This window comes from Felis catus, chromosome B4 (genome assembly GCF_018350175.1).
Source record: "Felis catus isolate Fca126 chromosome B4, F.catus_Fca126_mat1.0, whole genome shotgun sequence".
In the NCBI taxonomy this organism is placed as follows: domain Eukaryota; kingdom Metazoa; phylum Chordata; class Mammalia; order Carnivora; family Felidae; genus Felis; species Felis catus.
In genome coordinates, this window is record NC_058374.1 from 136337725 (window position 1) to 136350558 (window position 12834).

Below are 12834 nucleotides of genomic sequence, written 5' to 3' on the forward strand. Positions count from 1 at the left end.
CAGGGGAGCCACGTCCGGGCCCCTCGGGAACAGACTGCGCTGAGCCCTCACCGGCCCGGCTTAGAGGAAGGGGTGGGAACCAACCGCCGAAGAGAGGAAGAACTCAGCTGTTACAGAATCTTAAGCGTTGGGAAAAAATTCTGTATACATACCGTATTCATTTATGGGTCTTGGATACATTTTTTTGTTCTCATTTAACTGAAAACGGCCTTGATTTGAAAAAAAAAAAAAAAGAGGAGCGCGGGAGGGAGTGAAATTGGCATGCAGCTTGTCCATCTGGTCTAATTACTTCTGGTATTTTGAAAGAAGGAATGTAAACCTGCTGAGACATTAAACTTTGAGAAGTGGCTGCCGGCCGTTGCTGGGCGTCTGGGCGCGGATCCTGGTTCTCAGCTTGGCGGCCTGGCACTGCCTCCTCCAGGCAGGTGCCCTGCCCCTCTCCCAGGGAGCCAGGGGCCTGGGGGACTGGCTCTCTCTACACGCCAGGCCACGCTCGAGCGCTCGTGCTGCCGGGCGGGTCCCGGCCGGGGGATCTGGGGTCCGAATCCAGGCTTTCTGTGAGATGACAGCATGGGTAGACCCCCTGTGGCGTTGTTCTCGGGATTCTGGGAGGTCATGGGTATAAAGTGCTTGGCACAGAGTAGCCAGTCGGCACACGGTGGTCCCGCCCACCCCCTAACCCTCTACAGCTCGCTGCCTGGATTGCCCAGAGATCAAGGTTTCCTGTACAGCCAGGGGGTGCCCACTGAGCCGCCCCGGGGGACGGGGTGCGGGCAGGGGCCGAACCTTCCATGTCCTTCCCTCCCTGTGTGTGCAGGACGGGCCGCCGGGAGGGGTGGGGGCAGGAACTGAGCCGTCTGGCCGTTTTAAGGAGCAAAGGTCTGCTTGTTGGTGGATGATCCCGATGGCACCTGTTCTCACCGCTGCTCTGGAGGCCCCGCACTCAGCCGCTTCTAACCTTCTTAGCCGTCAGTGGGGTCTGGACCCTTGTCCCCACTGGAGAGCTGAGGAGGCTGAGACCCAAGAAGGGAAGGGACTTGCTTCGGGTGCCCCAGTGCCTGAGAGGCGGGTTCCACCCGGATGGAGAATGGTTCCCCCCCACCGCCAGAACTGGGTACAGAGAGGTGCTAAAAGGTTTCTTTTTTAACTTCGTTAGATAAGTCTTTTGGAGAAAAAAAGAATAGAGGCTAATATAGTGAAGTCCTGGCTTCTTCCTTTACCTGGAGGCTCCCGCCAGGATGTGGTTGAGGTCCTGGGACCCTCCAGGCCTGAGGCCAGTGGTCGCCCATGGCCCGCTGTGCCCGGCTGCAGCCAGAGGCTGCTGGGGGCACAGGGAAGCCCCCCCTGCCCCGTGGCCACGGCCCCCCTGACTTCGGGGACACCGCCCTTCCCAGGAACACCGCGGAGTCTGTTTGCCACTGGCGCCCTCTCCACCGCGCTCCGGGGAAGGCACAGGGAAGGTGCCGCTGTGGCTCAGCTCCAAGCCGCTTACCCAGAATGCTTTGCTCTTTCTCTTAAGAAAACCTTTTCAATCTTTCAAAAAAACATTTATTTTTTTTTTTTTTAGTCTCCCTCTAATAATTGCCCAAGCTGTTTGGGGCGTTGGCCAGTGGGATCGCACACCGGTGTGCTATGAAGCTCTGCCCGGGGACATCCCGGGCAGCCCAGTTTGGGGGTGTAGCCTGGTTTGGGGGTGCCCATAAGACAGAAGTGTGCCCACTTCGGTCTGTGGGTGCACGTGGCTGGGGATGGCTTACTTTTGCTTCTTGACTGAGGGCTTCCTGGGCCGCGTGGACCCGCCTGCTGGAGGACAAGCCCTGGCCCGGGTGGGGGTCAAGGGCATCTTCCATCTGGTGGAATCATCCTGTCTCTATGTGGTCACGGGGTGGCCTTTTCTGCTCCACTTCCCTGCCTGCCCCCCGAAGCCCTCTGGGGGCCCAGCTTTACAGAGGGAGGGTGGCAGGCCCAGCTCCCTCCCCTTAAGCCCCTGAGGCCTCCTGCTTGTTACTTGTGGGCCAGGAAGACCCACCTTCCCTAGTTCAAAGGCTGCTGGTCTCTGTGTACCTAAAGCTGTGTTTCTTAGAATTCGTCTCGTGTTTCTAGGTGGTGTTAGCACGGGGCTGTGGCCTTCCTCTCCTGGCTTTCCTCCCTCTTCTGCAGCACGACCCCTGAGACCCCTCACTCAGCAAGCTCCCCAGGGCCTGCTCCGCCTGCCTAGCAACGGGGCGAGTCAGGATTGTTTTCATCCCCATTTTGCAGATGGGGAAGGTGAGGCTTGGGTAGCCGAGGAACTGGCCTGAGATCTCGGCCCTAGGCAGAGCTGCTCGGGGGTCGAGCCCAGGCAGGTGGGCTTGGTCAGCTTTGGGAGTGACCGGCCTGGACCGGCCAGCAGGCAACCTCGTCAGCTGCTCCTTCCCTTCTGCCCTTCTTCCCTTCTGGCCCCGTCCCGCTGGCGGGATGCAGAGCCCCGACGGGGCTTCCTGGATCCCTGGGCCCAGCATGTTCTCCCTGAGCTCCGGGTCCTGCTTCTGTGAAATCAGACTCGGATTCTCCCCTCCCAGGGCCGGCCAAGGGCAGGATGAGGGCGGCACGCAGAGCCACTGGCGGGGGGGCATCGCTGTGACCTCGACCTCGGTGCTATTGCCCCGCCTGCCCCCTCGGGTCGGGGATGGGCTGTGCTCAGTGGAAGCCACGGGGCCCGCCTGCCCCTGGGACTGGCCGCAAGCCCCGCCCGAGCCTGATGCCGGCCTGTGACAGTGCGAAGGGGGTCGGGAGCCGGCCGACACAGGCGTGCCCGCCACCAAGGGTCCGGCTGCTGCTCACGTCCTGTCTCCTCCCTCCGCTGGATTCCGGCGGTCGCCAGCCCCACGTGCCACAGGCAGCCGGCGAACTCTGGTGTCGGGAAGAAATTCCTCATGGTCCCTGGTCCTATGCTGTGCCGCCTCCACTCACACACACGCACACACACACACGCACACCCGCTCCTCTCTCACGCAGAATTTCTCCTTTGCCCCTTTCCTGTCCTTATCTTTGTTGCTTCCACGTTGTTGTTATTTTCTTTACAGAGGGCCCCTCAACACATATGCGCACGATTCTACAGGAGATTAATGTTTGAAACGAATTGTCTGCCTTCTGAGTCCCAGCGAAACAAAAGATGAATGGTCCGCACCTCCGAAGGGTGGGGGAAATTAATTAGGAATGACAAAGGACCCCATTCTTCGGTTCCACTTATCTTGCTGCTGACTTGCGGTAACTGCTGTGTGCCAGGGCAAGGTGTGTGATTGACGGTCCTTGGGGACGTGTTGCCGGCCCGCGTGGCCCTGCCCCCTCGCTGGCAGCCGCTGCCGCTGCGAGGTGGCTCCCTCAGCCTCGCCCTTGCCCTCGGGGAGGGCAGAGGAGAAAGGCCAACCCCTCTATCAGAGCTGGGCAGGTGGGAGCGGCAGCCCGCACTGTGGGATGTCCCCAGGGGTCAGGGGACCGCCTGTGGGGTGAGGGGTCAGCATGAACCCTCTCGGGGAACCCGGGTGTGTCACTGACCTCTGAGCCCCGGTTTCCCCTGCTGCCGAATGGGAGCACAACCTCCCTGGAGTGCCGAGAGTGTCCCGGGCAGCACTTGGGGACAGTGACACGGGGCAGCCTCATCTGAGATGCTCTCCATACTGGCCGTCTCTGAGAGAAGGCAGAAGCTTCCTCTCTGTGGGGGGTGGGGCCACTGCCTTCCTCAGACCGCAGCCTCTGCCTCCGTAGCATGAGGGGTGGCAGTGAGAATGTGTGGCCCCGCGGGGTCCACTGTGACAGGCTGTCCCCTCTACCTGGCAGGGCAGCCGTCCTCAACCCCCAGCCCAGGAGTGGGCGGCCTGGGGAGGCAGGGGTTCCCCCAGAGGAGGTGAGTCGGACGCAGCAGAGGGTGTGAGCACACTGAGCCTGCTTCACCTCTGAGGCCTCATCTGTGAAATGGGCACATGAGCCCCCCCCCCCGGGCAGGTCATGGGAGGCGGGATGCCCAGTGGAGGCTGAGTGTCTGTTCTGGCGCTGGTTCCTGCTGCAGCCCTCGGGGCTTCGGGACTCCAGGGGCTCTGGGGGGGGGCGGGGCTCCCATTGGGAGGGTGCGCAGAAGAGGGGGCTGATGCTTGGTTCTTCCCACCTGCCTGCCTTCCGGGCAGAGCACCTGCTGTTAATTCTATCCTACATTCATTCATTCCTGCATCCCGGGAGCAAACCCTCCTTGAGGCCGCCTGGGCTCTGCCATCTGTCAGGCAGGAGGGATTTTGACCTCGGCCTGCCCTGCGGGAGCCACCATGAGGGCACGCAGAGAAGGGAGGGTCACCTGTGCTTGGGGGATGATGTGACCAGGGGAAGCCTCCTGGAAGAGGGGGCCTTTAAGCCAAGCCTGAACAAATAATGGGTCATGGACTCTGAGGTGAGGCTAGGAAGGGCATTTCAGATGGCTGGAACAGCAGGTGCAAAAACCCAGAGGTGGGGCAAGGCTGGGCTGTGTTCAGGAAACAGAGAGGCTTGTTGTGGCCGGCAGGTGGTGAGTTCAGCAGGAAATCTGAGCAGGACAGTTCAAAAGGTGGGCTGGGACAGAGCCCAAGGGCCGGTGTGCCAGGCCGTGAGGTCTGGGCTTGTCCTGCAGGCATAGGGAGCCATGGAAGGCTTTGGAGTAGAGGAGTCACATAGGGGAACAGTTGAGAGGTGGGGCACCAAGGGCCAGAATCACAGGCTACTTCCTCTCTGTCCAGCCAGGCTCAGAGGGGATCTGGCAGGGCCAGGGGTGGGGCTGGGACCTGGCAGGGGAGACTGGGAGCTGCTCAGAGGGACAGGCAGGCAGTTGGCCATTGAAGAGGGGGAAACCTGTGGCCTGAGCACCCCAGCAGGATCCTCTTTGGGCCAGTCGCCCATTGGGCACAGGAGGCGGGAACCAGGACCCCCCGGAATCTCTCTTGCCTCCTGTGTGTCCTCGGACACACCTCTTAACCTCTCTGTGCCATTGTTTCCTTGACTTTAAAGTGAGAGCCTCCCCGGACTTTGTCCTGAGGGTTGGCTGATTTGAGATGGGGAAGTGGCCGGTAAAGTAGGGGTTTGCTGAGGAAGGGGAGGCAGGATTCCTGGTCCTATTTGCATAATTCTGGCTTGCAGGCAGAGAGCCCAGGCTGTGGAATCCGCTCTCTGGGTTTGAGCCCTGGTTGCGTCACTTGGTCACCAGGTAACCCTGAGCAAGTCTCTGTTCCTCCCCACACCTCGGTTTCTGCATCCGTAAAATGGAGCAGTGATGGCAGCTGCCTCCCAGAGTGGGTGTGAGGACGGGGGGCTCATGGAACACCCCTGGAGGTGTGCTGGTGTGGGTGCCCTCTTGGGGTCCCCGCAGCGCCCCTCGGCATTGGCCGAGGGAACCCCCGATGCCTGCCCTTGGGCATCGTACCCTGGCCTGGGTGTGCCCCTGGGCCCAGCCCCACTCCGGGGCACCCTGGGGCCTCCTCTGTCCACACACCCCAGCATCCCCGGGAAATGGGTGGCCACCCCTCAGGCTACCTGAATGGCCCCAGGGGACACCCCCGCCTGGGGGCTGCACGCCTTACCTGGCAAAGCGGAGCGGCTCTAGACGAGCACCGTCCCCCTCCCTTCTGCCGTCGGGGACCCGGGATTCACGCTTCGGGGGGGAAATCATTTAATGATTGGCCACGAGGAGGTCATTTATATTGGCTAAGCGGGCTTAATTAGACTGGATTCGAAGGTTACCATAAGCGCACAAAAAAGCTGTTAAGGGGTTAACCTCTGAGAGATTACATTGTATTCAGCGCTCTGTTAAAGTTTGAATTAATTTTTCCCATGGGTTTGTTCACATTCTAATTTTCAACTAAATGAGACATCTGTTTCAGAAAAGGAAAATTTGCTCTGGCTGTCATGGCAACTATCGTTCTGCAAGAAAATTATTCCAACGGTTACTTTAGAACAGAAAGACAGAAATTCAGGACATAAAGCCGCTTCCTGTCGCTCAGTCGGGTTTCTGATTCATCCGACCTCCTTGGGGTCTGGGACGTGTCCTGGAAGGCGTGCAGACGCTGGGTTCCTGGCCCTCCTCGTGGCGAGGCTGGGTCCCAGGGCTAGGTCACACTGGAGACGGGGAATGTTCTTTTGCAGGGTCCCGGGATCCTGTCTTGGGCATTCGCAGTCCCAGACCACTGGCTGCTCCCGATGAGGGTGGACCAGTAGCGGGGGCGGGTGGGGGTGCTGGACCCTGGCTGCTTAGGCGGGAGGCCTTTGAGCCTCTGCCTGCCCTGTCCTCGGCCTGGAAACCCGGGCAGCCTTGCACTTCACCTCTGGCCCCTAAGGGGCCTGACCGGATGAGGAGGAGGTGGATGGGCCATCTGGGGCTGACTTCACCTTGAACTGGCACCACCTCTTCCCGTGGCAGAAACCCAAATGCACATCATCCAGGAGGGGCTGGAGAGTTTTCCGGGCCCCGTGGGCTGGTCTAAGGCCTCTGGGGAGGGCGCTCACCCTGAAGAGGCTGTCTCTCCAAGTGCTCTGGTCCTGCTCCTGGCCACCCTGGAGAAAGCCCCCCTGGCCCCACAAGGGTGCTCCCCAACCCATGGGCCATCCTGGGAAATGTCTCCTGTGGATGTCTGCCTGTGTGATTTGACCCTTCCTGTTCCCCCTAAAATTTCAGTAAGAGCTAAAACACCCCCTTTTCCCATTGACAGAGCTCCTGGGTACTTAGCGTTCTCCTAATGGAAGTACAACTTCGTCCTTTTAAACCTCCTCCCTCTCTTCTTTTCCTGCCCCCTGTGTCAGGGGTACAGCACTGAACAAGAAGGACCCCCACCCCTGCCCTCATGGGGTAACGTCTGGGGACATAGGCACCATTGTCCTGCTGGGAGAGGTAAAGTGAGCAGCCCGGGGGCAGAACCAGGAAGGACGTCTGATGCCAACTTCAGGGCCTTGAGCAGCCTCTCAGGGCGTCCCCGGGGGCAGGGTGGATTCCACCATCCCAGGACTTGAGGTGGTGAGTCTCCAAGAACTCGGCAGGTGCATCTATGGGGAGACGCCACCCCCAGGGGAAGGCTCCGTGGTGCTGGGCGGGGGGAAGCTGGGCAGGTGGAAGCAAGCGTGGGTTGGTTTCTGGGGGTCTGCGGGGTCTCTGATGGATTTCTAAGCGTCTCTTTCAAAAAGCCACCCCTTGCTGTGGCTCACGGGAACTAACAGATGCCTTCTCTCCATGCAGACGAGGCCTCGTCCCGTCTTGTAAATATTTGATTAGAGTTTTGAAGAATGGATCCTGTATTTGGAAGGCAGCACCAGAAACACGTTGCTCCTTTCCCCGGAGGCTGACGGGGCTTTGGGCTCCTGGGAGGACCCCTAGGCTTGGCTTTCTGAGTGGCTTCCAGAATGCTGCTGCCTTCCCTGCAGTGCCTGAACCCTGGCTCAGCCAAAGCGGGGCTTTGCGTGCGCTCAGGGTTCTAGGGCCTCGGAAACTGCGGAGCCAGGAGCTCAGCGTATTAGGGCAGGAGCCTGGAGCGGGACTGTCAACCGTTTCTGACCAGGAACCGTGGTAGGAGAAGTATTTTACGTTGTGAATCAGTACATCCATCCGTGGGTGTCTATTTAAATATAAATATATTTAACTGAAGAATCCTTTCCCTGCTAGGAGGTACCTTTCTCTGTGATGTTTTCTTTTCTTTTTTAAAAAAATGTTGGGACCCATCAAAATGCCGTTTGAAAAACCCAGCCCTAGGTCAAAGGTTTTTCATGCAGGCTCCGTGGATGAATTTCAGGAGGGGCCCACAACAATGATGGTGAGAGTGATGGGGACGATGACGATGGTGATGGGGGTGATTATGGCGGCTGTAATGCATTGAACTAGACGCTGTTTGAAGCACTTTAGGTGGAATCACTGGTTTATTTCTCCCACCAGCCTTACTGAGATGGTATTATTATTCCCGTGTACAGATGGGGAAATTAAGGCCCAGAGAGAAGTTGAGTCACTTGCCAATGGTCACACGGGTAGTAAGAGGTGTACCCATTGTCACTCAGCTCGGTCTGACCCCAAGGTTGCCATGAAGTTGGGTATAAAATTGTGTGCGTGCAGTGGTGCATTTTCTGTGGAGAGAGCTCTCACCTTTGTTCAGATGTGCAAGGGCAGCCCTGTGTGGATGTGCCAGTGATAGGAGGTGTCTTCTGAGGGGACTGTCCCCAAGGCCAACCCACCCAGATGCTGTTCCCCAGCCCCGGCCATCTGGTCTTGTCACCTGGCAGGTGCTTCCTGTGGTTGGGGGTCCCTTGGGCAGCCCAAACCTGGGGACCCAGTCCCTCTGTGCCTGCTTCTCACCATCTATCTCTCTGTAGGCTCAGAATGCAGATCCCAGGCCCCCACCGGTCCAGGTGGTTCTCCTGGGGCCCATTCATCTCTTGGTATGAGGAACCCTCCTTGGCTCCCCCTACAGAACAAGACAGGAGCTACAACCCTTCCCTTTGAGGCCAAAACTTAGGCTGGCAGGGGCTTGGGGAGATAGACGGTGGCCCGGTAGGTTCTGCCCACTTTTGTAGGTTTTCCTGAGTGGCACCTGGGGGCTGTCTTTTGGCTACGGGGCATCATTTTCAGTTTTGAAGTTCAGCTTCAATCCCAAGGCAACAGGAAAAGTCCTATTTGACAGCTGTTAACAGACTGATTTATTCACTTAGGCCTCACTCAACACCATTTGTCAACCCGCCGTTTATTCCCTGCCCCTGGGCTGGTCCCGGATGTGCAAGGGAAGAGGAGGAACGGAATAGACGGGGCTTTGAAGGCCGAGGGGAGAGAGTGTCCGATCCGGCTGAGCAATGACTTCTCCACTCACGAGCTGTGTGACCCGGGCCCCTGGGCCCCTCGCCGCCCCTCACCGAACCTCAGTCTCCTTGTCCGGAACCTGCCGTGAGCAGATCAGGGTTTTCAAAGTGTGTTCTCTGAGACCCCCAGGGTTCCAGAGAGGTGCTTTGGGCGGTTGCCAAAAGCTAGAGCTGTTGGGTCGACCGCCAGAGGCCTCAGTCTCACCGTGGAAGGGCATGTGGGCCGTGGGAGGGATTTTAGTGGCAGCTTTGGGCACGGGAGAGACTTGGAAGTCAGAAGCCCAGCTCCACTGCTGACTTAAATGGTCTGTGCTGGCCGGGCGAGCGGTAGTGAGGTGCCCAGCCCGGGAGTCAGCACACGCTGGGGCCCAAATCCCCAGGCTAGCTCACCTCTCTGAGCCTCTGGTTTCTCACCTGTAAAATGGGGATCGTCTTTAGTCCTTAGTTCACAGGGTTCTTGTGACAGGTAAGCCATCCTTGTGATGTGCTTAGATGGCACCTGGCCAAAAAAAAGTAGATATCCAGGAAATGCAGGTGACGGTTTCTATTTCCTGCTTCCTTCTTCTTGGTTTCCTCATCCGTTAAACAGGAAGAGACCTGGCTGCCCACCCTTGCCGCGGGTGCGAAAGTCCCTGGGGTAACAGGTGGGAGGTGGCGGCGGCAGGGTGCTTAAAACAGCAGGAATTTACTCTCTCGCGGTCCGGAGGCTGGAGTCTGAGATCAAGGTGTCACCAGGGTTTGTTCTTTTCGAGAGTCCTGAGGAAGAATCCGTCCTCCCCCAGGTTCTGGTGATGGCTAGGGGTACCCGGCACTCCTTCGCTTGGAGACAGCATCGCTCTAATCTCTAAGCCCATCGTCGATGGCCCTTTTCTCTCTGTGTCTCTGTTTTCACATGACCTTGTAAGGGCACCTGTCATCGGATGAGGGGCACGCCCTAATCTGGTATCACCTCATCTTAACTTGATGATATCTTCAAGGACCCTGTTTCTGAATAGAGCCCCATTCTCAGGTGCTGGGGGTTAATACTTCAACATATGTTTTTGGAGGACACGATTCGGCCCCATAACTGTGGCGATGCTGATGGCTTTGTAAACACCAAAAGGCTATGCTCACGTGGGAACTTATAACGACTTAGTGCTTAAGGGATGTTTCTTAGCGGGGATGCTTTTGTTAGAAATGAAAACCCAATCAAATGGCTTCCTGTTGGCCCATGTAATTGAGAAGCGCAGAGGTATGGGGGGTGTCTGGTGTGAATTTGATCTGGCGGGCTCCCCAGGGCCCTGTGGTCCAGCCGTCGCCCTTTGGGACAGCTTAATAGCTGCTGACAGCTTCCAGGGCAAGGAGCTCACTGACTGATACACAGGGATGACAGTATCCTAGGTCCACGGGGAGGCACCTAGGTTACATGTTCACCGTGGAGCCAACCCAAGGGAATGACTTGTATCGCTCAGTCTACGTGTGACGTTGAGATTCCATTCGTTGGCCTAGGTCCCTCTGGCCTTGTCCTTAGAGCTGGGATGGACTCAGCCTGGGTGGGAGCTTCAGGGGAAAGCAGGAACGGGCGTCCTCCACTTGGAACCCGTTCTCTCTGGGTTGAGTCTCCCTCTGCCCCAACTGTGGGCGGGGCGGGGGGGGGGGTGTCGGGAGAGCATTTTCCCGGGGAGGGGTAGGTGAGTGCGTTCTCTGTGAATTTCCTCGGAAGGGCTTGGAACAAGAGGGGCCTTTGGCAGAAGCTGGTTCTTTTTAAACTCTCGTTTTTAAAAATGATATAAATAGGGGCGCCTGGGTGGCTCAGTCGGTTAAGCGGCCGACTTCAGCTCAGGTCATGATCTTGCGGTCCGTGAGTTCGAGCCCCGCATCGGGCTCTGTGCTGATGGCTCAGAGCCTGGAGCCTGTTTCGGATTCTGTGTCTCCCTTTCTCTCTGCCCCTCCCCTGTTCATGCTCTCTCTCTGTCTCAAAAATAAATAAACATTAAAAAAAAATTTAAAAAAAAATGATATGATTCAGAAGCGCCTGGGTGGCTCAGTCGGTTAAGCAGCCGACTTCGGCTCAGGTCATGATCTCACAGTCCGTGAGTTCGAGCCCCGCATCGGGCTCTGTGCTGACAGCTTGGAGCCTGGAGCCTGCTTCCGATTCTGTGTCTCCCTCTCTCTCTGACCCTCCCCCGTTCATGCTCTGTCTCTCTCTGTCTCAAAAATAAATAAACGTTAAAAATAAATAAATAAATAAATAAATAAATAAATAAAAATGATACAAATAATATTTATTTCATCATAGAAAACCAGAAACTGTGTTGAAGGAAGGGAAAAGGGAAGAGAATGCTCGGGATATCTCATGGCCCACAAGTTGGTCAGGATTCAGGCTAAGTACAGGCGATACCCATCTTTACTTTGGGTTTCTAGCATCGAGCCAGCCCTGAAGATTCTTGGGAGCCGTGGCCTGCTTCCCCTTCCCGTGATCGCCCCACGGGCTCACTGGTCCCCTCTGAACTGCCTGTTCTTCTTCCGTAGGCAGCCCTGGTTTTACGGCTGGGGCTTTAACCTCCCGCGAGGCCAAGCGCTGCTTGAGAAATGGAACCTCATTCCCGAAGGCGTAGACATCCTGATAACCCACGGACCACCACTGGGTAAGAGTCAGCTGTCCCCTCCTCGGCTGGCCTGGCCAGCGGACGCAGAGGGCTGGGGCGTGGCCCGGCCTGTGCACCGAGATCAGGGATCCGTCGGGCCTGTCGAGAGGAATCCCGGATGAGCTCTGTTCTGAGTCTGACCTGCTGTGGCACTGGGGACAACTGCCCCCAGCATCCCCCTTATTTCCCAAGCACTACTATGTGCTGGGGGTTCAACTTGTTACCTCGCGGACTCCCCACGGCCACTCAGGGAGGTCAGATCGCTGCCCATTTTACGCGTGGGGCTCATTAGAGCTTAGGGAGGTCAAAAGGCAGGGCTGGGGCCTTGACTCTCCAGACCGGGATCCTGGGGGCCGGATACCTTCAAGGTCGCTCTCTAGGCTTCATCCTGTGCACCTCCCACCCCATCAGACACCTGGGGGGCCTCACCCCCACCCACCCCACGGTCTCCAGGGCCTGTGGGTTCCACCCTCCACAGCTCCCCTCCCGGCCCCCACTGCCACCACCCTGGTCCGAGCTGATGTCACCACTCACCCACTCGTCCGGCCCTGTGTTAGTCTGCTAACCGCCTCTGGGCCCCCTCTGGCTGCCCCACGAGGGGCTCTCTCAGGCCTCCCGTCCCCCTTTCCTCACACACACTTCCTGTCTGTCTGCACGCCCCTCCGATTCCACCTCTAAAGCTCGTTCCTCTCCTCTCCACCACTGCCGTCCCCCCTGGGTCCAGGCCAGCGTCTTCTGTCTCTGTGATGACTGCCACGGCCTCCTTGCTGGTCCCCCAGCAAGGAGGAGTCTTGTCCCTTCCGCTCCAGTCTCCTCACAGCAGCAGGAGGGGGGTTCTCTGAATCGGCAGCTATGCCGTGCTATCCCTCTACAGCCCTCCATAGCTCCCCTAGTCCTTAGAATGCTGTCCAAACTCCCAGCAGTCCAGCCGCTACCGGCCTCCTCTTCCTCCCGCTGCCTCCAAAGAACCTGCCATCACCCCTGCAGTGTGTGGGGCCGGGGCAGGTGACGCTGGATGGGGCGGGCGACGCTGGACAGCGGGCCAGCCTGGGCGGTGCTCGCTTACCAGGGCCTGCAGGCTGCCGGGTAGAGGGGCACAGAGTGGCCAGGCCGGAGGCACCCTTGTCTCCCTCCCTCTGTCTCTGTCTCTCTCTTTCTCTCTGTCTCCCTCTCCCTTTCTCTCCTTGCCTCTCTCTCCTTCCCTCCTCCCTTCCTTTCCCTTTCTCTGTCTCCCTCCCTCCCTCCCTCCCTCCCTCCCTCCGTTATCCCCCCGGGCAGTGTCAGTTGCCAGTTGCCGCCTTCCTGATTCGGGACTCGGAGGATCCCCCTTCCCCTCCCCAGCATGCGCAAACCCGTCTCACCCACCCAGACAGCGAGGGGC

The 12834-nt window shown here is 58.3% G+C and overlaps 1 protein-coding gene across 1 annotated transcript in view; it reads left to right on the forward strand.

The window, feature by feature from the left end:
* The window catches only part of MPPED1 (metallophosphoesterase domain containing 1), a 74400-nt gene that overhangs the window by 57485 nt on the left and 4081 nt on the right, over positions 1-12834 (forward strand). Inside the window, exon 5 of the mRNA XM_023257573.2 lies at positions 11338-11453. Coding sequence (XP_023113341.1) covers positions 11338-11453 — 116 coding nt within the window. The remainder of the gene's footprint in view (positions 1-11337; positions 11454-12834) is intronic.